Consider the following 23,688-nt stretch of genomic DNA (forward strand, 5'->3'; position numbering starts at 1 on the left):
GGGTGGGAGATCGGGGGGCACCCGGACGCGTGGGCCCCCTTGGGTGGGAGATCGGGGGGCACCCGGACGCGTGGGTCCCCTTGGGTGGGAGATCGGGGGGCACCCGGACGCGTGGGCCCCCTTGGGTGGGAATTTGGAGGACCCCCGGACGCGTGGGCCCCCTTGGGTGGGAGATCGGGGGGCACCCAGACATGTGGGTCCCCTTGGGTGGGAATTTGGAGGACCCCCGGACGCGTGGGTCCCCTTGCGTGGGAGATCGGGGGGCACCCGGACGCGTGGGTCCCCTTGGGTGGGAGATCGGGGGGCACCCGGACGCGTGGGTCCCCTTGGGTGGGAGATCAGGGGGCACCCGGACGCGTGGGCCCCCTTGGGTGGGAGATCGGGGGGCACCCGGACGCGTGGGCCCCCTTGGGTGGGAGATCGGGGGGCACCCGGACGCGTGGGCCCCCTTGGGTGGGAATTTGGAGGACCCCCGGACGCGTGGGTCCCCTTGGGTGGGGTTTTCCCGGGTGCCCGGGTCCTTTCTGGGTGCTTGGGTGGGCACCCAGGGACACCGGGGCGGGTGACGAGGTCCCCGGCCGCTCGTGTCCGCGGGACGTCAGGCCAGCAGGTGGCCATCAAGAAGATCCCCAACGCCTTTGACGTGGTGACCAACGCCAAGCGGACCCTGCGGGAGCTGAAGATCCTCAAGCACTTCAAGCACGACAACATCATCGGCATCAAGGACATCCTCAAGCCCACCGTCCCTTACGGCGAGTTCCGCTCCGTGTGCGTGCCCCGGGCGCCCGGGTCCCCCTCGGTGTCCCCCCCCAAACACCTGGGACCATCGGGTGGTGGTGGCCCCCATGGGGACATCTCCATCCCCTCCTGGGTGCTCTTGTGGGGCAGGAGAACACGTGGTATGGATCCCATTGGCCAGCTGAGTCCATGGGGTGGTGGTGGCCCCCATAGGGACGTCTCCATCCCCTTCTGGGTGCTCTTGTGGGGCAGGAGAACACGTGGGATGGAGCCTGCTTGGCTAGTTGGGTCCCTTGGGTGGTGGTGGCCCCCATGGGGACGTCTCCATCCCCTTCTGGGTGCTCTTGTGGGGCAGGAGAACACGTGGGATGGAGCCTGCTTGGCCAACTGGGTCCATGGGGTGGTGGTGGCCCCCATGGGGGACGTCTCCATCCCCTCCTGGGTGCTCTTGTGGGGCAGGAGAACACGTGGGATGGAGCCTGCTTGGCTAGTTGGGTCCCTTGGGTGGTGGTGGCCCCCATGGGGACGTCTCCATCCCCTTCTGGGTGCTCTTGTGGGGCAGGAGAACACGTGGGATGGATCCCACCTGGGTCCAGTGGGTGGTGGTGGCCCCCATGGGGACGTTCCCAGTCCCTCTTGGCCACCTGGGTCCTCTTGCGGGGGCAGCAGGACACGTGGGACGGAGCCCACCTGGTGACCAGGGTTCACAGAAGGGGGGTGGTGCCCGTGGGGACATCTCCAGCCCCTCCCGGACGCCTGGGTCCCCTTTCCTGCTTGCAGCTACGTGGTGCTGGACCTGATGGAGAGCGACCTCCACCAGATCATCCACTCGGCGCAGCCGCTGACGCTGGAGCACGTCCGCTACTTCCTCTACCAGCTCCTACGGGGCCTCAAGTACATCCACTCGGCCAACGTCCTCCACCGCGACCTGAAGCCGAGCAACCTCCTGGTGAACGAGAACTGCGAGCTGAAGATCGGCGACTTCGGCATGGCCCGGGGGGCTGGGGGCTGACCCGCGGCACGCCAAGGCCTTCCTCACCGAATACGTGGCCACCCGCTGGTACCCGGGCGCCAGAGCTGCTGCTCTCGCTCCACCGCTACAACCCGCGCCATTGACATGTGGTCGGTCGGGTGCATCTTCGCCGAGATGTTGGGTCGCCGGCAGCTCTTCCCCGGCAGGAACTACGTCCACCAGCTGCAGCTCATCATGGCCGTGCTGGGAACGCCGCCGGCCACCGTCATGGCCGCCATCGGCGCCGAACGGGTGCGGGCGTACGTGCAGAGCCTGCCGCCGCGGCCGGCGGTGCCTTGGGAGAGCCTCTTCGGCGATGCCGAGCCAGCGGCGTTGGCGCTGTTGGGTCGGATGCTGCGCTTCGACCCGCGGGAGCGGGGTGGGGGTGGCCGAGGCGCTGCGGCACCCGTTTTTGGCCAAGTACCACGATCCCGAGGATGAGCCCGAGTGCGTCCCCCGCCTTCGACTTCGCCTTCGACCGCCAGGTGCTCACCAAGGAGGAGATCAAGGCGGCCATCGTGGCCGAGATTGCCGACTTCCATGCCCGCCGCGACGGTATCCGGCGGCAAATTGCCTTCGCCCCAGCCGGCGGCGCTGAAAACGCAGCCAGCGGCGCCGGGTGGCGGTGTCAACGCCGCCAACAGCGCCATGGCCGACGTTAACGTCCCCATGGGCGACATCAGCGTGGTCACCGTCGGCGTCAACGCAGCTAACGTCGACGTGGCCAGCGTCAACATGGGCAATGCTAACGTCAACATGGCCGACGTCAACGCGGCCAGCTCCGGCGTCAACGTGGCCAGCGTCAGCATGGGCAACTCCAGTGTCAACGTGGCCAACGCCGGTGTCAGCGTGGCCAACGCTGCCATGGCCAACGTCGGCGTGGCCAACGTCAACATGGCTAGCGTCAGCATGGCCAACGCCGCCATGGCCAACGTCAGCGCCACCATGGCCAACAGCAACGTCAGCATGGCCAACGCCGCCATGGCCAACGTCGGCACCACCATGGCCGCCGTCAGCGCGGCCAACGTCAACGTGTCCAACGCCACGGTGGCCGGCGTTGGCCCGGCCTGGCCCTGCACCGACGTGGACATGCCGAGCCCTGGCCCTGCCCCCGCCCCTGCCCCTGACTGCCCAATGGACTCTCCCCGGGTGAAGGCGGAGCCGGGGGCCCCCGTGGCACCCAAGCGGGACGGCGCCATCTCCGATGACACCAAGGCCGCCCTCAAGGCTGCCCTGCTCAAGTCGGCCATGAGGAACAAGAGCAAAGGTGAGGCACGCCCGGACACCTGGGTCCCAGGGGTGGGGTGGGGTTGGGTTGGGTTGGGTTGTGTTGGTGGCTCCATCCCCGGACACCTGGGTCCCAGGGGTTGGTTATGGTTGGGTTGTGGTTGGGTTGGGTTGAGTTGGGTTGAGTTGGGTTGGGTTGGTGGCTCCATCCCTGGATCCTGGGTCCCAGGGGTTGGTTATGGTTGGGTTGTGGTTGGGTTGGGTTGAGTTGGGTTGGGTTGGTGGCTCCATCCCTGGATCCTGGGTCCCAGGGGTTGGTTATGGTTGGGTTGTGGTTGGGTTGGGTTGAGTTGGGTTGAGTTGGGTTGGGTTGGTGGCTCCATCCCCGGATGCCTGGGTCCCAGGGGTTGGTTATGGTTGGGTTGGGTTGAGTTGGGTTGAGTTGGGTTGGGTTGGTGGCTCCATCCCCGGATGCCTGGGTCCCAGGGGTTGGTTATGGTTGGGTTGGGTTGAGTTGGGTTGAGTTGGGTTGGGTTGGTGGCTCCATCCCCGGACGCCTGGGTCCCAGGGGTTGGTTGTGGTTGGGTTGGGTTGAGTTGGGTTGAGCTGGGTTGGGTTGGTGGCTCCATCCCCGGATGCCTGGGTCCCAGGGGTGGGGTGGGGTTGGGTTGGGTTGGGTTGGGTTGGTGGCTCCATCCCCGGACACCTGGGTCCCAGGGGTTGGTTATGGTTGGGTTGTGGTTGGGTTGGGTTGAGTTGGGTTGAGTTGGGTTGGGTTGGTGGCTCCATCCCCGGATGCCTGGGTCCCAGGGGTTGGGTTGAGTTGGGTTGGGTTGGTGGCTCCATCCCTGGATCCTGGGTCCCAGGGGTTGGTTATGGTTGGGTTGTGGTTGGGTTGGGTTGAGTTGGGTTGAGTTGGGTTGGGTTGGTGGCTCCATCCCCGGATGCCTGGGTCCCAGGGGTTGGTTATGGTTGGGTTGGGTTGAGTTGGGTTGAGTTGGGTTGGGTTGGTGGCTCCATCCCCGGACACCTGGGTCCCAGGGGTTGGTTATGGTTGGGTTGTGGTTGGGTTGGGTTGAGTTGGGTTGGGTTGGTGGCTCCATCCCCAGATGCCTGGGTCCCAGGGGTTGGGTTGAGTTGGGTTGGGTTGGTGGCTCCATCCCTGGACTCCTGGGTCCCAGGGGTTGGTTATGGTTGGGTTTTGGTTGGGTTGGGTTGGGTTGTGATTGGGTTGTGGTTGGGTTGGTGGCTCCATCCCCGGACTCCTGGATCCCAGGGGTTGGTTATGGTTGGGTTGTGGTTGGGTTGGGTTGAGTTGGGTTGGGTTGGTGGCTCCATCCCTGGACTCCTGGGTCCCAGGGGTTGGTTGTGGTTGGGTTGTGGTTGGGTTGGGTTGGGTTGGTGGCTCCATCCCTGGACTCCTGGGTCCCAGGGGTTGGTTATGGTTGGGTTGTGGTTGGGTTGGGTTGGTGGCTCCATCCCCAGACTCCTGGGTGCCAGGGGTTGCGGTTGGGTTGCGGTTGGGTTGCGTTGTGGTTGGGTTGAGTTGGGTTGGGTTGCGGTTGGCTTGTGGTTGGGTTGGTGGCTCCACCCGTGGTCTCCTGGGCGCCCTGCAGAGCTGCCGTGCGCGGCCCCGGAGGCGCCGGAAGGCCGGAAGCCGGTGACGGCAGCGGAGCGGCAGCGGGGAGCGGGAGGAGAAGCGCCGGCGGCGGCAGGAGCGGGCGAAGGAGCGGGAGAAGAAGCAGCGAGAGCGGGGAGCGGCGCGAGCCCCGAGGCCGCGGTGAGGGGCTGCGGGGGCTCGTCCTCACCGACGACGACCGCCACCTCCTCGAGCGTTGGACCAAGATGCGGGACGGGGCCCCGCCTCGCCCCCCGCCCCCTCCCCGTCCCCCTGCCCCTCCTCCCCCTTGCCCCCAACCTTGCGGGGGACCCCCCGAAACCTGGCCGGGCCCCGAGGTCTGGCCGGAACCCCCCGCCGCACCCCTCCCGGCGGACCCCGACGTGGCCACCGTCACCCAGCAGCTCTCCAAATCCCAGGTGAGGGTCCCAGGGGTCCCCCGGCCCCGGGGTGGGGACCCAGGCGTCACCGGCTTGGCCTCCACCTTGACCATCGTCATCGTCGTCATCCCCGTAGGTGGAGGACCTGCTGCCCCCCGTCTTTTCGGTGACCCCCAAGGGAAGCGGGGCCGGCTATGGGGTGGGCTTCGACCTGGAGGAGTTCCTCAGCCAATCGCTGGACATGGTGGGCGACGCCAAGGACAGGTGAGAGGGGACCCGGGCGTTGGGGCGGGGAGGGGACCCCGGGCGTCCCCGCCACCCCGTCCCTCCCCCGGGTGGTCCCCAAGCACCCTTGGCGGGGGACGGAGCCCCGCTATTGGGGGAGGGAGACCCCGGCGTCCGACAGCCCGCCCCTCCCCGCCGCAGCCAGGGCGATTCGGCGCCGCTGTCGGCCTCGCTGCTCGCCGATTGGCTGGAGGTCCATCGCCTGAGCCCCGCCGCCCTCGAGAGCCTCCAGCGCGACCTCCAGCTCGGCTCCCCCATGCTCCTCGCCGATGACCTCCCCGACCCCTAACGGGGGGCGCCCAGGGGTCCGGGACCCGCCCCGCCCCGCCCGGCGCCTTGGCCCCGCCCCTCGGTGCCTTGGCCCCGCCCCCCCCAATTAAATTTGTAAGGAAACGGCCCCCGTTCTCGTGCCACCCGTCGGAGGGACCCCGGGCGTCGTCGGTCCCGGCTCTTCGGGGACCCTATAGGGGCTATAGGGAATGGGGCCTATAGGGGGGGCAGGACTTTGCGTGGGGCTTTGGAGGGGGCTGGCGGAAACTCGATGGACCTATAGGGGGCTATAGGGAGCCATAGAGGCTGTATAGGGACCTATGGGGTCTATAGGGTCGTAGGAGACTCTGTGGATCTATAGGGGCTGCAGGGAATGCGTTGGGCTACAGACACGCTATGGGTTGTATGAAGTTACATTACTTTATACAAACTTATAGGGGCCCGTAAGGAGCCGTATAGGCTGTATAGGGACCCACAGGATCTATAGGGTTGTAAGAGACTCTATGGATCTATAGGGGCTGCAGGGAATGCGTTGGGCTATAGACACGCTATGGGTTGTATGAAGTTACATTATGCTATCTGAACTTATAGGGGCTGTAGGGGGCTATAGGGAGCCGTACAGGCTGTATAGGGACGTATGGACTCTATAGGGTTGTAGGTGACTCTAGGGATCTATAGGGGCTGTAGGGAATGCGTTGGGCTATAGACAGCTTACGGGCTGTACGGAATTCCGCTATATGAACCTATAGGGGCTGTAGGGGGCTATAGGGCCCTGTGCAGGCTGCATGGGAACGTAGGGGCTCTATGGGTCTACAGGAGGCTATGGACCAATGGCGTCCCGTGTAGGGCTATAGGTGCCCTGGGCGCTATACGGGGCGATGGGGGTCGTATGGCGTTGTAGGCAGCCGCGTGGGACTACGGGGAGCTATATGGGGCTATAGGTAGCTCTATACGCACGTACGGTTTGAGAGGGGGCTGTGGGGTAGCGTATAGAGCAGCAAGGGGGCTGCAGGGAGCTGTAGGGGGCTATAGGGGCTTGCAGGGACCTTATGGGGGCTATAGGAGCGGCAGGCACCCATGGGGGACCCCCGAGGAATCAGAAGGAGCTGTGGGGACGTCGGGGGAGGTATAGACACCGCGTAGGCACTACGGGAGGGCTGTAGGGGCCATAGGGGGGGCCCTAGGGACGCCGGGGGAGCTCTAGGGCCCCCCATGGCTGCTATAGGGGGCTGTAAGGACCCTATAGGAGCCCCCGTGCCCCCCCGCCCCACCCCGCGGAGGAGGAGGAAGGAAGGAGGCGGAGGCGGGTGCGTTTGTGGCATGGGTTTCGTAGCAAATACATCACAGACCACGAGGGGACGCTACAGAGCTCGGGGGGCGGGGGACCCCCCCGGACCCCCCGCGGCGCGGGCTTTGGGGGGCAGCGCGGGGGGCGCGGCGGCGGCGCTGCGGGCGGCGGCGGCCCCCGCGGGGCGGGAAATCTAAGTGGGGGTGGTTCCTCGGCCGGGGGGGTGCGGCGGGGGAAGCGGGTGACGGGGTAGGATGGGCGTCGGTGGGGCGGTTGGGTCATCGGTTGGGTCATCGACTGGGTCATCGGTTGGGTCATCGGTGGAGCGGTTGGGTCATCGGGTGGGGCATTGGTGGAGCGGTTGGGTCATCGGTTGGGTCATCGGTGGGGCGGTTGGGTCATCGGTTGGGTCATCGGTGGGGCGGTTGGGTCATTGGGTGGGGCATTGGTGGGGCGGTTGGGTCATTGGTTGGGTCATCGGTGGGGCGGTTGGGTCATCGGGTGGGGCGTTGGTGGGGCGGTTGGGTAGTTGACAGAGCGGTTGGGTTGTTGGTTGGGCGCTTGACGGGGCGGTTGGGTTGTTGGTGGAGTGGTTGGGCCGTTGACAGGACAGTTGGGTTCACCGTGGGGCAGTTGGGCAGTTGATGGGGTGGTTGGGTCACCGGTGGGGCGGTTGGGTTGTTGACGGGGTGGTTGGGTCACCAGTGGGGCGGTTGGGCGGTTGACAGGCTGGTTGGGTCACCGGTGGGGCGGTTGGGAGGTTGACGGGCTGGTTGGGTCACCGGTGGGGCGGTTGGGTTGTTGACGGGGTGGTTGGGTCACCGGTGAGGCGGTTGGGTTGTTGACGGGGTGGTTGGGGTCACCGGTGAGGCGGTTGGGTTGTTGACGGGGTGGTTGGGTCACCGGTGAGGTGGTTGGGCGGTTGACAGGCTGGTTGGGTCACCAGTGGGGCGGTTGGGCAGTTGACAAGGTGGTTGGGTCACCGGTGAGGCGGTTGGATGCGTGACAGGGTCGTTGGTGGGGTGGTTGGGTGGATGACGGGGTGGTTGGGTTGTCAGTGGGGTGGTTATGTGAGTGACGAGGTGGTTGGGTCACCAGTGGGGTGGTTGGGCGTTTGACGAGGTGGTTGGGTCACCGGTGAGGTGGTTGGATGTGTGACGGGGTCATTGGTGGGGCGGTTAGGTGGATGATGGTGTGGTTGGGTCGTCAGTGGGGTGGTTGTGCGGGTGACGAGGTGGTTGGGTCATTGGTGGGGTGGTTGGGTCACCGGTGGGGCGGTTAGATGAGTGATGGGGTGGTTGGGTCACCGGTGAGGTGGTTGGATGGGTGATGGGGCGGTTGGGTCGTCAGTCGGTTGGGTTGTCAGTGAGGTGGTTGGGTCACCACCGGTGGGGCGGTTGGGTGGTTGACAAGGTGGTTGGGTCACCGGTGGGGCGGTTGTGCAGTTGATGGGGTGGTTGGGTCATCAGTAGGGTGGTTGGGTCGTCAGTGGGGCGGTTGAGTCACCGGTGCGGCAGGTGACGGGGTGGTTGGGTCACCGGTGGGGCAGTTGTGCGGTTGATGGGGTGGTTGAGTCATCAGTAGGTTGGTTGGGTCATCAGTGGGGCGGGTTGGGTCACCGGTGGGGCGGTTGGGTCACCGGTTGGGTCACCGGTGGGGCGGTTGGGTCACCGGTTGGGTCACCGGTTGGGTCACCGGTTGGGTGGTTGGGTCACCGGTTGGGTCACTGGTGGGGCGGTTGGGCGGGTGACGGGGTCCTTGGTGGGGGGGGTGGGCGGTGGTTGGTTGCGCGGGCGGGTGGGCGGGGTGGCGAAGCCGTGGTTGGTCAGGTGCCCGGCGGGGCAGGGGGCTGGTTGGTTGGACAGGCGGGAGAGCGGCTGATTGGCCGCTTGGGTCAGCGGGTGATTGGGTGGGAGGCTGAGCTGTCGGGCGGTTGGTGGGCTGGTCAGTGGGGGTGACGGGTCGGTCGGTCGTTAGCTGGTTAGCTGGTCGGATGGGTGGGTGTTAGGTGGGTGATGGGCTGGTTGGTTAGCTGGTTAGGTGGGTGATGGATCGGTTGGTTAGCTGGTTAGGTGGGTGATGGGCTGGTTGGTTAGCTAGTTAGGTGGGTGATGGGCTGGGTTGGTTAGCTGGTTAGGTGGGTGATCAGCTGGTTGGTTAGCTGGTTAGGTGGGTGATGGGCTGGTTGGTTAGGTGGGTGATGGATCAGTTGGTTAGCAGGGCGATGGATCGGTTGGTTAGCTAGTTAGGTGGGTGATGGATTGGTTGGTTAGGTGGGTGATGGGCTGGTTGGTTAGCTGCTTAGGTGGGTGATGGATCGGTTGGTTACCTGGTTAGGTGGGTGATTGGCTGGTTGGTTAGCTGCTTAGGTGGGTGATGGATTGGTTGATTAGCTGCTTAGGTGGGTGATTGGCTGGTTGGTTAGCGGGGCAAGGGATTGGTTGGTTAGCTGGTTAGGTGGGCAATGGGCTGGTTGGTTAGGTGGGTGATGGATTAATTGGTTAGCTGGTTAGGTGGGTGATGGGCTGGTTGGTTAGGTGGGCGATGGATCGGTTGGTTAGCTGGTTAGATGGGTGATGGGCTGGTTGGTTAGCTGCACGATGGTTGGTTAGCTGGTTAGATGGGTGATGGGCTGGTTGGTTAGCAGGGCGATGGGTTCATTAGCTGGCTGGCAGTTATCAGGTTAGTTAGGTGGTTGGTTGGTTAGCTGGTTGGATGGCTGGCAGTTAGATGGGTGGTCAGACGCGTTGTTAGCTGGGCGGGTGGCTAGTTAGCCGGTTAGTTGGGTGGTATGCCGGTTGGTTAGCTGACTGGGTGGGCAGTAGTTAGCTGGTTGGTTGCTTAGCTGTTTGGATGGGTGGTTGGTTAGTTGGGTGGGTGGTTAAGTGGTTGGATGGGTGGCTGGTTAGCTGTTTGAGCGACTGGCTAGCTAGTTGGATGAGTGGTTAGCTGGTTGGATGGGTGGCTGGTTAGCTGACTGGGCGGATGGTTAGGTGATTGGTTAGCCAGTTGGATGGGTATTTGGTTAGGTGGTTAGCGGGCTGAATGAATGCTTGGTTAGCTGGTTGGGTGGGCAGTCAACTGGATGGGTGCTGGTTTATCTGGGTGGATGGGCGGCGGTTACCTGGTTGGGTGCTTGTTGAACTGGGTGGGTGGGTGGTTAGCTGGCTGGATGGGTGGCGGTTAGCTGGTTAGATGGGTGGTTAGCAGGTTAGTTGGGCGGGTAATGGCGTCACCTCAGCTGCGCGGTGGGAATGGGCTCAAGTCACCTCTGCCCCCCATGGAACCCCCCGCGTGACGTCACCCAGGACCGGGGGGCAGCAGGGTGCACCCCTGCACCCCCCCCCAGGACGGGTCAACCCAACCCTACCCATCAACCTCTTCTAGGGTCAACCTGACCCATAACCCGCCCTGGGGCCGGCCCATCAGCCCCCCTCAAGGGCCCTGACCCTCACCGGGGTCAACCTGACCTGCGACCCCTCACCGGGGTCAACCCAACCCAGCTGCCCCCATAGTCCTTCTCTAGGGTCTTCCTAACCCCGACCCCCAACCCCTCTTTAGGGTCAACCTGACCCCTCTATAGGGTCACCCTGACCCGCAACCCCCCTTTAGGGTCAACCTGACCCCTCTATAGGGTCACCCTGACCCGCGACCCCTCTTTAGGGTCAACTCGACCTGTCTTTAGGGTCAATCTAACCCTCGACCCCGTCTTTAGGGTCACCCTGACCCCTCTTTAGGGTCACCCTGACCCCTCTTTAGGGTCAATCTGACCCTCGACCCCTCTTTAGGGTCAACTCGACCCGTCTTTAGGGTCAACCCTGACCCTCGACCCCCTCTTTAGGGTCACCCCGACCTGCGGCCCCTCCCTGCAGTCAAACCAATCTGAGCCCTGACCCCTTTCTAGGGTCAGCGTGACCCATAACCCCTGTCGGAGGTTAACCCGACCCAACTGTCCTCCAAATCCTTCCCTGGGGTCATCCGAACCTGCCCGTGGCCCCGCTGTAGGGCTGACCCCCATCTGTGGGCCTCTCCTTAGGGTCAGCCTGACCCGTGACACCTCACTGGGGTCAACCCAACCCAACTGCCCCCACGATGGCTCCCAAAGGTCAACCCAATCCAACCCCTCACTCCTCCTGAGTGTCAGTCCCCCCCCAGGAGCCCCCTACTCGGCTCACCCTGACCCCAGCCCCCGCTCCGGGACCCCCCCCTTGACCCACCTGCCCCTCCAGAGCCCCCCCAGGGCCACCTCGTGCCCCCCACCAGGCCTGCGCCCCCCCAGGCGTCAGCGCGTGGATGGGAGATGGAGGTGGCGGGGGGCGAGGAGAAGTGGGGAGGACCCAGGCGGCCGGGGGAGCGGGATGATGGGATGGATGGAGGCCGACGAGCCCGCTTAGATTTGCCAGCCCCGGGGCCGGGCCGGACCGCTCTGGTCCACGGGGGGCGGCGGGTGATTGGACCACGTGCTGTTATGTCCGTTCGCATGAACAATTGTCTCTTAATTTATTCTTATTCTCGCTTATGTGGTTATTCTCGTTACCGGGGGGCAGGGGGAAGGAGGAGGAGGGGGGGGGTGGGGGCGTTAATTGCTGCCGCGGGGGCGCCCCGGGGGCCCCTACAAGCCCAACGTGCCCCCGATGGAGGAGGCCAAGACCACCCCCAGCACCACGCAACAAATTATGATCATAATTTTCTTCTACGTTACCCCAAAAAAAAAATGACGTCCGGGCAGCGCGGGGAGGAGAGAGGAGAGAAGAGAGGAGCGTTACGGAGCAGGAGAAGCCCCCCGCCGCGTTGAGGACCCAGGCGCCCGGGCTCCCGGCCCACCCCCCCCGGCCGTGCCGTGCCCGCCCCGCCCCATCACTCACCCTCCGGGCTTTGCTCTGGTACTTTACGGCTTTTTTGGTGTCCGACACGGCCCCGTTCCACGTAGTCGACCGAGTGCTCCACGTTGTACTCGATGCGGTCGATCATCTCGCCCTGAGAAACAGAACCCGGCCCTGAGCCGCCCGCCCCATCCCCGGGGCGGGGCTGGCACCCCGGGGGACAGACACACACCAGCGGCCGGGACGGGGCGGCTCGAGCAGGCCTAGGTGGTCCAACAGCTCCTTGGTGGGCTCAGGAGCTTCTGATGGCGTCTAGGGGAGCCAAGGAGCCCTAACAATGGCTTTTCCTGGGTTCTAGATGATTCTTGGTGGGCTCAAGAGCTTCTGATGGCGTCTAGGGGAGCCAAGGAGCCCTAACAATGGCTTTTCCTGGGTTCTAGATGATTCTTGGTGGGCTCAAGAGCCTTTGATGGTGTCTAGGGGAGCCAAGGAGCCCTAACAATGGCTTTCTGTGGGTTCTAGATGATTCTTGGTGGGCTCAAGAGCTTCTGATGGTGTCTAGGGGAGCCAAGGAGCCCTAACAATGGCTTTTTGTGGGTTCTAGATGATTCTTGGTGGGCTCAAGAGCTTCTGATGGCATCTAGGGGAGCCAAGGAGCCCTAACAGTGGCTTTTTGTGGGTTCTAGATGATTCTTGGTGGACTCAAGACCCTTTGATGGTGTCTAGGGGAGCCAAGGAGCCCTAACAATGGCTTTTTGGGGTTCTAGATGATTCTTGGTGGGCTCAAGAGCCTTTGATGGCATCTAGGGGAGCCAAGGAGCCCTAACAATGGCTTTTCCTGGGTTCTAGATGATTCTTGGTGGGCTCAGAGCTTCTGATGGCGTCTAGGGGAGCCAAGGAGCCCTAACAACGGCTTTCTGTGGGTTCTAGATGATTCTTGGCCCTAACAATGGCTTTTTGTGGGTTCTAGATGATTCTTGGTGGGCTCAAGAGCCTTTGATGGCATCTAGGGGAGCCAAGGAGCCCTAACAATGGCTTTTCCTGGGTTCTAGATGATTCTTGGTGGGCTCAAGAGCTTCTGATGGCGTCTAGGGGAGCCAAGGAGCCCTAACAACGGCTTTCTGTGGGTTCTAGATGATTCTTGGTGGGCTCAAGAGCTTCTGATGGCGTCTAGGGGAGCCAAGGAGCCCTAACAACGGTTTTTTGTGGGTTCTAGATGATTCTTGGTGGGCTCAAGAGCTTCTGATGGCGTCTAGGGGAGCCAAGGAGCCCTAACAATGGCTTTTCCTGGGTTCTAGATGATTCTTGGTGGGCTCAAGAGCCTTTGATGGCGTCTAGGGGAGCCAAGGAGCCCTAACAATGGCTTTTCCTGGGTTCTAGATGATTCTTGGTGGGCTCAAGAGCCTTTGATGGTGTCTAGGGGAGCCAAGGAGCCCTAACAGTGGCTTTTTGTGGGTTCTAGATGATTCTTGGTGGGCTCAAGAGCTTCTGATGGCATCTAGGGGAGCCAAGGAGCCCTAACAATGGCTTTTCCTGGGTTCTAGATGACCCTTGGTGGGCTCAAGAGCTTTTGATGGCATCCAGGTGAGCCAATGAACATTAAATATGGATTTTGGTGGGTTCTAGGTGACCCAAGGGTCTCTTGGTGGGCTTGAGAGCTTTTGACCACGGGTTCTCGGTGACCCCGTGGGCTCTAGAAGTTTCGACGGACTCCAGATGATCCGGTGATCCCTCCAATTTTGTTTCTCAGTGGGAGGGAGGGATCCACAGGATCCGGTACCTCGCTGGGGGCTTTGTGCAGCTCCTTGAACCCCAACGCGGGTGGGTCCAAGCCCTCCCTCCGTCCTTCCCCCGCCGTACCTGGCTCTCCACCAGCATCGCCATGTCCACGAACATGTCGTGCAGCTCCCGGATGCTCGTTTCCAGCTTGATGATCTCGTTGTGTCGCGTCTCGATCTCGTTCAGGGCCTGTTTGGTCATCTGCGAGTCCATTTTGATCTGGTAGGAGAGAGGAGAGGCAGGTGGGAGCGTAGGGTGGGGGGTCCTTGGGCTCGAGACGATCCAATGGGGCGCCAGGTACCCCCGCAGGTCATAGGCAACCTCATGGTTTCTAGATCACGCGATGATTCGGGGCATCTCATTGGGTTCTAGGTGACCTAATGGGTTCCGGGTGACCCAATGGGCACCAGGTACCTCAAAAAAAAACCAACCACCCCAAAGGCTCCAGGGGACCTTCTGGATTTCAAGTGGTGCTGCTGTTCGGGGCATCTCATTGGCCCCCGCTCGGGGCCCGTTGGGTTCGAGGTGCCCCGTTGGGTTCGAGGTGCCCCGTTGGGTTCGAGGTGCCCCATTGGGTTTGAGGTTCGAGGTGCCCCATTGGGTTTGAGGTTCTAGGTGCCCCATTGGGTTTGAGGTGGCCCATTGGGTTCGAGGTGCCCCGTTGGGTTTGAGGTGCCCCGTTGGGTTCTAGGTGCCCCGTTGGGTTCGAGGTGGCCCATTGGGTTCGAGGTGCCCCGTTAGGGTTCGAGGTGCCCCGTTGGGTTCGAGGTGCCCCGTTGGGTTCAAGGTGCCCCGTTGGGTTCGAGGTGCCCCATTGGGTTCGAGGTGCCCCGTTGGGTTCAAGGTGCCCCGTTGGGTTCTAGGTGCCCCGTTGGGTTCAAGGTGCCCCGTTGGGTTCAAGGTGCCCCGTTGGGTTCTAGGTGCCCCATTGGGTTCTAGGTGCCCCGTTGGGTTCTAGGGTCCTCCAGGGGCTCTCGACCGTGGGGTGGAGAGGCCTCACGTACGTCATCGGTGAAGATGGCCAACTTCCCGCTCTCCAGCATGTCCTCCAGCTCTTCATTGGTGGTGGTCCGGCCGGCTGCGGGGAGAGGGGAGGTGACGGTGGGTGACGCCCCCCAACCCCCGGCGTCTTCGTCCCCTGCCAGCCCCGTTCCCGCGACCTACTGATCTCCAGCTGCCTCTGGATCCTGTCCTTGCACCGGTCGCGGTACTTGGACTGGGTGGCGTTGTACTCCGTCATCACCTCCACGAACTTGCGGGACAGCGTCGAGTGCTGGGGACGCGGGGAGGACGCGGGCGTGGGACCTCGCGCTGGCGGCCACCGCCGCCGAGGAGGAGGAGGAGGGTGAAGGACGAGGGGGAGGAGGGATACCTGCGTTTTCCGGATGCGTAGGTCGGCCGAGGAGCGGTTCAGACCTTCCTCCTGCTCGATGCTCTGCTCGATGGCTGCGGGAGAGGACGGCGTGACCTCTTCCTCCGGCCCACCACGCCCCTCCCCACCCAGCCGCCGCACCAAGATGGCCGCCGCGGAGGCGGGCAGCCATGGCGGCAAAGACGGCCCCGCCCGTCGCGCGGGTCACCCCCAAGATGGCCGCCGCGAGGTCACCTTTCAACTTGGAGCGCACTTTGTTCGCCGTCTTCTTGATGTCGGCCGTGAGGTCCTCCAGCTCCTGCTTCGTCTCTGGGGGGGGTGGGGACGTGTCACCCCCCGGCTGTCCCCACCCTGCTGTCACCCCCCCAGGTCCCCTCCCGGTTCCTGGTGTCCCCCCATCCCCAAATGTCCCCATGGCATCCCTGGTGTCCCTCCATCCCAAATGTCCCTGGTGTCCCATGTCCCTGGTGTCCCTCCATCCCAAGTGTTCTCCATGATGTTCCTGGTGTTCCTCCATCCCCAGTGTCCCCATGGTGTTCCTGGTTCCTGGTGTCCCTCCATCCCATGTGTCCCTGGTGTCCCTCCATCCCAAGTGTTCTCCATGATGTTCCTGGTGTCCCTCCATCCCATGTGTCCTCCATAGCGTCCCTGGTGTCCCTCCATCTCATGTGTCCCTGGTGTCCCTCCATCCCAAGTGTCCTCCATAGCGTCCCTGGTTCCTGGTGTCCCTCCATCCCAAGTGTCCCTGGTGTCCCTCCATCCCAAGTGTCCCTGGTGTCCCTCCATCCCATGTGTCCTCCATAGCGTCCCTGGTGTCCCTCCATCCCAAGTGTCCCTGGTGTCCCTCCATCCCATGTGTCCTCCATGGTGTCCCTGGTTCCTGGTGTCCCTCCATCCCCAGTGTTCCTGGTGTCCCATGTCCCTGGTGTCCCTCCATCCCAAGTGTCCTCCATAGCGTCCCTGGTTCCTGGTGTCCCCCCATCCCCAAATGTCCCTGGTGTCCCTCCATCCCAAGTGTCCTCCATGATGTCCCTGGTGTCCCTCCCTCTTGTGTCCTCCATGGTGTCCCTGGTGTCCGGACCTCCATCCCAAGTGTCCTCCATAGCGTCCCTGGTGTCCCTCCATCCCATGTATCCTCCATGATGTCCCTGGTGTCCCTCCATCCCATGTGTCCCCATGGTGTTCCTGGTTCCTGGTGTCCCTCCATCCCAAATGTCCCTGGTGTCCCACGTCCCTGGTGTCCCTCCATCCCAAGTGTCCTCCATGATGTCCCCGGTGTCCCTCCATCCCAAGTGTCCTCCATGATGTCCCTGGTGTCCCTCCATCCCATGTGTCCTCCATGGTGTCCCTCCATCCCAAGTGTCCTCCATAGCGTCCCTGGTGTCCCTCCATCCCAAGTGTCCTCCATGATGTCCCTGGTGTCCCTCCATCCCATGTGTCCTCCATAGCGTCCCTGGTCCCTGGTGTCCCCCCATCCCCAAATGTCCCTGGTGTCCCTCCATCCCATGTGTCCTCCATGATGTCCCTGGTTCCTGGTGTCCCCCCATCCCCAAATGTCCCCATGGCATCCCTGGTGTCCCTCCATCCCAAATGTCCCTGGTGTCCCTCCATCCCATGTGTCCTCCATGGTGTCCCTCCATCCCAAGTGTCCTCCATAGCGTCCCTGGTGTCCCTCCATCCCAAGTGTCCTCCATGATGTCCCTGGTGTCCCTCCATCCCATGTGTCCTCCATAGCGTCCCTGGTTCCTGGTGTCCCCCCATCCCCAAATGTCCCTGGTGTCCCTCCATCCCATGTGTTCTCCATGGTGTCCCTGGTGTCCCTCCATCCCATGTGTCCTCCATGATGTCCCTCCATCCCATGTGTCCCTGGTGTCCCTCCATCCCATGTGTCCTCCATGATGTCCCTCCATCCCATGTGTCCCTGGTGTCCCTCCATCCCATGTGTCCCTGGTGTCCCTCCATCCCATGTGTCCCTGGTGTCCCTCCATCCCATGTGTCCTCCATGATGTCCCTCCATCCCATGTGTCCCTGGTGTCCCTCCATCCCATGTGTCCCTGGTGTCCCTCCATCCCATGTGTCCTCCATGATGTCCCTCCATCCCATGTGTCCCTGGTGTCCCTCCATCCCAAGTGTCCTCCATAGCGTCCCTGGTGTCCCTCCATCCCATGTGTTCTCCATGGTGTCCCTGGTGTCCCTCCATCCCATGTGTCCTCCATGATGTCCCTGGTCCCTGGTGTCCCCCCATCCCCAAATGTCCCTGGTGTCCCTCCATCCCATGTCCCTGGTGTCCCTCCATCCCATGTGTCCTCCATGGCGTCCCTGCTTCCTGGAGTCCCCCCGCCCCCAATGTCCCTGGAGCGCCCCTGCCCCCCGCGTCCCCCCGTGCCCCCCGCGTCCCCCCCGCGCCCCCCGTGTCCCCCCGCTCACTCTCGTCGGGGTTGGGGGCGGCCAGGATGGCGCTGTGCTGCTTCTTCACCTGCTCCACGTCCTCCGACAGCTTCTCGATGCAGCCCCGGATCTCCTCCACCTGCCGCGACGGGGTCACGGGGGTCACGGGGGTCACGGAGGGCGTCATGGGGGTCACAGGGGGCGTCATGGGGCCATGGGGGGTGTCATGGGGGCCACGGGGGCGTCATGGGGCCATGGGGGTCACCATGGGGGTCATGGGGGGCGTCATGGGGGTCACCATGGAGGTCATGGGGGTCACCATGGGGGTCATGGGGGTCGTCATGGGGGTCACCATGGGGGTCACAGGGGCGTCATGGGGCCATGGGGGGTGTCATGGGGGCCACAGGGGGCACCATGGGGGTCACAGGGGCGTCATGGGGCCATGGGGGTCACCATGGGGGTCATGGGGGGCGTCATGGGGGTCACCATGGAGGTCATGGGGGTCACCATGGGGGTCATGGGGGGTGTCATGGGGGCCACGGGGGGCACCATGGGGGTCACAGGGGCATCATGGGGCCATGGGGGTCACCATGGGGGTCATGGGGGGCGTCATGGGGGTCACCATGGAGGTCATGGGGGTCACCATGGGGGTCATGGGGGGTGTCATGGGGGTCACCATGGGGGTCATGGGGGTCACAGGGGACACCATGGGGGTCATAGGGGACACCACAGAGGTCATGGGGCCACAGCGGTCACCATGGGGGTCACAGGGGGACACAATGGGGGTCATGGGGCCACGGAGGCCACCATAGGGGCCATGGGGGTCACAGGGGCCATGGGGGACATAGGGGACACCAGGGCCTCCATGGGGGTCACTATAGGGGCCATGGGGGCCATGGGGGTCACTATAGGGGCCGTGGGGGTCACTATAGGGGCCGTGGGGGCCATGGGGGTCACTATAGGGGCCATGGGGGTCACTAGGGGGTCGGAGGGGGTCGTATAGGGGTTAGGGGGGGCTTTGGGCCCATATGGGGTCTGGGGGCTCTATAGGGGCTGTGGGAGCTCTATAGGGGCTGTGGAGGCGCTACAGGGGCTCTATAGGGGCTCTGGGGTCTCTATAGGGGTCTGTGGGGGCCCTATGGGGTCTGTGGGAGCTCTGTAGGGGCTCTATAGGGTCTGTGGGGGCTCTATAGGGGCTCTGGGGACTCTGTAGGGTGTCTGGGGGAGCTCTATAGGGGCTCTGGGGTCCCTATAGGGGTCTGTGGGGGCCATATAGGGTCTGTCAGGCTCCTATAGGGGCTGTGGGGCCCCTATGGGGTCAGTGGGGCCCCTATAGGGTCAGAGGGGCCCCTATGGGGTCCGGGGTTTCCTATAGGGTCTGGGGGTCCCTATGGGGTCTCTATAGGGTCAGACAGGTCCCTATAGGGTCTGGGGGTCCCTAATGGTCCCTATAGGTTCTGGGGGTCCCTATGGGGTCCCTGTATGGTCTGGGGGTCCCTATGGGGTCTGGGGCTTCCTATGGGTCCTGGGGGTCCCTATGGCTCCCTATGGGTCCGGGGGGTCCCTATGGCTCCCTATGGCTCCCTATGGGGTCAGAGGGGTCCCTATGGGTCCCGGGGGTCCCTATGGCTCCCTATGGGGTCCAGAGGTCCCTATGGCTCCCTATGGGTCCCTATGGGTCCTGGGGGTCCCTATGGGTCCGGGGGGGTCCCTATGGCTCCCTATGGGTCCGGGGGTCCCTATGGGTCCGGGGGGGTCCCTATGGCTCCCTATGGGTCCGGGGGTCCCTATGGGTCCGGGGGGGGGTCCCTATGGCTCCCTGGGGGTCCCAGGGGTCCCTATGGGTCTGGGGGGGGGGGTCCCTATGGCTCCCTATGGCTCCCTATGGGTCCGGGGGGGGGGATCCCTATGGGTCCCTATGGCTTCCTATGGCTCCCTATGGGTCCCTATGGCTCCCTGGGGGTCCCTATGGGTCCTGGGGGTCCCAGGGGTCCCTATGGGTCCGGGGGGGTCCCTATGGGTCCTGGGGGTCCCAGGGGTCCCTATGGGTCCGGGGGTCCCTATGGCTCCCTATGGCTCCCTATGGCTCCCTGGGGGTCCCTATGGGTCCTGGGGGTCCCAGGGGTCCCTATGGGTCCGGGGAGGGGTCCCTATGGCTCCCTATGGCTCCCTATGGCTCCCTGGGGGTCCCTATGGCTCCCTGGGGGTCCCAGGGGTCCCTATGGGTCCGGGGGGGGTCCCTATGGGTCCCTATGGGTCCTGGGGGTCCCAGGGGTCCCTATGGGTCCCGGGGGTCCCTATGGCTCCCTATGGGTCCCTATGGGTCCCTATGGCTCCCTGGGGGTCCCTATGGGTCCTGGGGGTCCCAGGGGTCCCTATGGGTCCGGGGGGGGGTCCCTATGGCTCCCTATGGGTCCCTATGGGTCCCTATGGCTCCCTGGGGGTCCCAGGGGTCCCTATGGGTCCGGGGGGGGGTCCCTATGGCTCCCTATGGGTCCCGGGGGTCCCTATGGCTCCCTATGGGTCCGGGGGGTCCCTATGGCTCCCTATGGGTCCTGGGGGTCCCTATGGGTCCGGGGGGGGTCCCTATGGCTCCCTATGGGTCCCGGGGGTCCCTATGGGTCCCTATGGGTCTGGGGGGGGGTCCCTATGGGTCCCTATGGCTCCCTATGGGTCCGGGGGGTCCCGGGGGTCCCTATGGCTCCCTATGGGTCCCGGGGGTCCCTATGGGTCCCTATGGGTCTGGGGGGGGGTCCCTATGGGTCCCTATGGCTCCCTATGGGTCCGGGGGGTCCCGGGGGTCCCTATGGCTCCCTATGGGTCCCGGGGGTCCCTATGGGTCCCTATGGGTCCGGGGGGGGTCCCAGGGGTCCCTATGGGTCCCGGGGGTCCCTATGGGTCCCTATGGGTCCGGGGGGGGTCCCAGGGGTCCCTATGGGTCCCTATGGCTCCCTATGGGTCCCGGGGGTCCCTATGGCTCCCTATGGGTCCCGGGGGTCCCTATGGCTCCCTATGGGTCCCGGGGGTCCCTATGGCTCCCTATGGGTCCCGGGGGTCCCTATGGGTCCCTATGGGTCCCGGGGGTCCCGACCTGCTCGAAGAACTCGTCCATGAAGTGGTCGCGGTCGACGTGCACCACCTCCTCCTCATCGTCGCTGTCCTTCGCCTGCGGGGGCCCAGGTGTCGGGGCGGGGCCCCGCCCAGCGCCGCGCCCCATTGGCTGCCCCCGCCCGCCCGCGCGCGAGGGGCGGAGCCGAGGGCGAAGGCTGAAGGCCATTGGCTGCTCCCCGCCCCCCCCGCCCCCCCGATTGGCCGAGGGCTCTGAGGCAGCTGCATGGCCTGATCCCTCCCTTCTGATTGGCTGCTTGGCCCGGCTCATTTGCATAGCCCCACCCCCGCACCGCAGCCCACCCTCGCGCCATTGGCTCCTGGCATGCCTGATTTGCATAAAGAACCCTCCCCCGTGCCCTCCGCTGCCTCCCGATTGGCTGCCAGCCCCCTGCCACGCCCCACGCTCATCTGCATGCAGCGGCTCTCCCCACAACCCATTGGCCGCTGGCGCCGGCCTCATTTGCATAAGGGGTGGGGCCACCAGAGGGATCCCTGCAGCCGATTGGCTGAGCCGGGGCTGATCCCAGGGCAGAGGCCCCGCCCCTTGCGGGGACCCGGGCACCCCCGCACACCCTATAGCGCCCTATGGCACCCTATGGCGCCCCACAGCACCCTATGGCGCCCCATGGCACTCTATAGCGCCCCACAGCACCCTATAGCGCCCCACAGCACCCTATGGCGCCCCATGGCACTCTATAGCGCCCCACGGCACCCTATAGCGCCCCACAGCACCCTATGGCACCCCACAGCGCCCTATGGCACCCTATAGCGCCCCACAGCGCCCTATAGCGCCCCACAGCACCCTATGGCACCCTATGGCACCCTATAGCGCCCCACAGCACCCTATGGCACCCCACAGTGCCCTATGGCACCCTATAGTGCCCCACAGTGCCCTATAGCACCCTATGGCTCCCCACAGTGCCCTATGGCACCCTATAGCGCCCCACAGCACCCTATGGCACCCTATAGCGCCCTATGGCACCCACCCGTGGCACCCCACGGCACACCAAGGCACCCTATAGCACCCCATAGCACCCACCTACTGCACCCTAAGGCACTTATAGCACCCCATAGCACTCTATAAGGCCCCATAGCACCTACCTGCTGCACCCCGAGGCACCCTATAGCACCCCATAGGACCCCATAGCACCCAACTACTGCACCCTAAGGCACCCTATAGCACCCCACGGCACCCCATAACACCCACCTACTGCACCCTAAGGCACCTATAGCACCCTATAGGACCCCATAGCACCCACCTTCTGCACCCCACGGCACCCTATTGCACCATATAGCGCCCTATAGGACCCCATAGCACCCACCTACTGCATCCCACATCCCCCCCAGCACCCACAGCACCCATCGCATCTCCTGCTGCACCCCTGCACCCCACTGCAGCCCCCCCTGCACCCCACAGCACCCCACAGCACCCCATAGCACCCACAGCACCCCACTGCAGCCCCCCCTGCACCCCACAGCACCCCACAGCACCCCATAGCACCCACAGCACCCCACTGCAGCCCCCCTGCACCCCACAGCACCCCACTGCAGCTCCCCCTGCACCCCACAGCACCCCACAGCACCCCATAGCACCCACAGCACCCCACTGCAGCTCCCCCTGCACCCCACTGCAGCCCCCCTGCACCCGCAGCACCCCATAGCACCCACAGCACCCCACTGCAGCCCCCCTGCACCCCACAGCACCCCACTGCAGCCCCCCCTGCACCCCACAGCACCCATCGCATCTCCTGCTGCACCCCTGCACCCCACTGCAGCTCCCCCTGCACCCCACAGCACCCCATAGCACCCACAGCACCCCACTGCAGCCCCTCCTGCACCCCACAGCACCCACAGCACCCATTGCATCTCCTGCTGCACCCCCCTGCACCCCACTGCAGACCTCCAGAGCCCCCCACTGCAGCTCCCCCTGCACCCACAGCACCCCATAGCACCCACAGCACCCCCCTGCACCCGCAGCACCCCACTGCAGCTCCCCCTGCACCCCATAGCACCCCACTGCAGCCCCCCCGCACCCCATAGCACCCCACTGCAGCCCCCCCTGCACCCACAGCACCCACTGCAGCCCCCCCTGCACCACCAGCATCCCCAGCACCCATTGCACCCCCCAGCATCCCCTGCACCCCACAGCCCCTATACCCCCTATAGCCCCCCATAGCCCCCCCCAGCCCCCCAGCACCCCATAGCGCCCATTGCACCCCCTGCAGCCACTGCAGCCCCCCAGCATCCCCTGCACCCCACAGCCCCTATAGCCCCCTACAGCCCCTATAGCCCCCCATAGCCCCCACTGCAGCCCCCCAGCACCCCATAGCACCCACTGCACCCCCCCAGCATCCCCTGCACCCCACAGCCCCTATAGCCCCCTACAGCCCCTATAGCCCCCCATAGCCCCCACTGCAGCCCCCCAGCACCCCATAGCACCCACTGCACCCCCCCAGCATCCCCTGCACCCCACAGCCCCTATAGCCCCCTACAGCCCCTATAGCCCCCCATAGCACCCATTGCACCCTATAGCCCCCACTGCAGCCCCCCAGCGTCCCATAGCACCCATTGCACCCATAGCACCCCCATAGCACCCATAGCACCCATTGCAGCCCCCCAGTGTCCCCTGCACCCCACAGCCCCCTATAGCCCCCCACAGCCCCTATAGCCCCCCATAGCACCCATTGCACCCCCCAGCATCCCCCGCACCCCACAGCCCCCTATAGCCCCCTATAGCACCCATTGCACCCCCACTGCACCCATAGCACCCATTGCAGCCCCCCAGCACCCCCCGCACCCCACAGCCCCTATAGCCCCCATAGCCCCCTATAGCACCCATTGCACCCCCCCAGCACCCCATAGCACCCACTGCACCCCCCCAGCATCCCCTGCACCCCACAGCCCCCTATAGCACCCTATAGCCCTCACTGCACCCCCCAGCTCCCCATAGCCCCCCATAGCGCCCATTGCACCCCCCAGCACCCCCCGCACCCCACAGCCCCCTATAGCCCCCCACAGCCCCTATAGCCCCCCATAGCACCCACTGCACCCCCCAGCACCCCCCGCACCCCACAGCCCCCTATAGCCCCCTATAGCACCCATAGCCCCCCATAGCCCCCCATAGCACCCATAGCCCCCCATAGCACCCCCCGCACCCCACAGCCCCCTATAGCCCCCCCAGCCCCCCATAGCCCCCCATAGCACCCATAGCCCCCCATAGCACCCCCCGCACCCCACAGCCCCCTATAGCCCCCCCAGCCCCCCATAGCCCCCCATAGCACCCACTGCACCCCCCAGCACCCCCCGCACCCCAAAGCCCCTATAGCACCCTATAGCCCTCACTGCAGCCCCCAGCCCCCCATAGCCCCCCATAGCACCCATTGCACCCCCCAGCACC

General features: G+C 64.5%; 2 protein-coding genes across 2 annotated transcripts; one reads left to right on the plus strand and one right to left on the minus strand.

The window, feature by feature from the left end:
* The first annotated feature begins 602 nt into the window (after positions 1–602).
* Positions 603–5,549, plus strand: MAPK7 (mitogen-activated protein kinase 7). The gene is given in 13 exon segments (XM_075724740.1): positions 603–768; positions 1,519–1,735; positions 1,737–1,802; positions 1,804–1,839; positions 1,841–2,128; positions 2,130–2,204; positions 2,206–2,367; positions 2,369–3,017; positions 4,594–4,661; positions 4,663–4,731; positions 4,733–5,014; positions 5,112–5,239; positions 5,402–5,549. Coding segments are annotated over 12 exon segments (2,169 nt in total). The 5' UTR covers positions 603–768; positions 1,519–1,537.
* Positions 5,550–11,430: 5,881 nt separating this feature from the next.
* Positions 11,431–20,331, minus strand: LOC142595874 (syntaxin-1B-like). The gene is given in 10 exon segments (XM_075724725.1): positions 11,431–11,508; positions 11,684–11,734; positions 11,736–11,795; positions 13,502–13,639; positions 14,425–14,498; positions 14,585–14,693; positions 14,793–14,866; positions 15,027–15,101; positions 17,220–17,319; positions 20,272–20,331. Coding segments are annotated over 10 exon segments (780 nt in total). The 5' UTR covers positions 20,293–20,331.
* Between the last annotated feature and the right edge of the window lie 3,357 nt (positions 20,332–23,688).

Source organism: Pelecanus crispus, chromosome 23, assembly GCF_030463565.1.
Source record: "Pelecanus crispus isolate bPelCri1 chromosome 23, bPelCri1.pri, whole genome shotgun sequence".
NCBI lineage: Eukaryota > Metazoa > Chordata > Aves > Pelecaniformes > Pelecanidae > Pelecanus > Pelecanus crispus.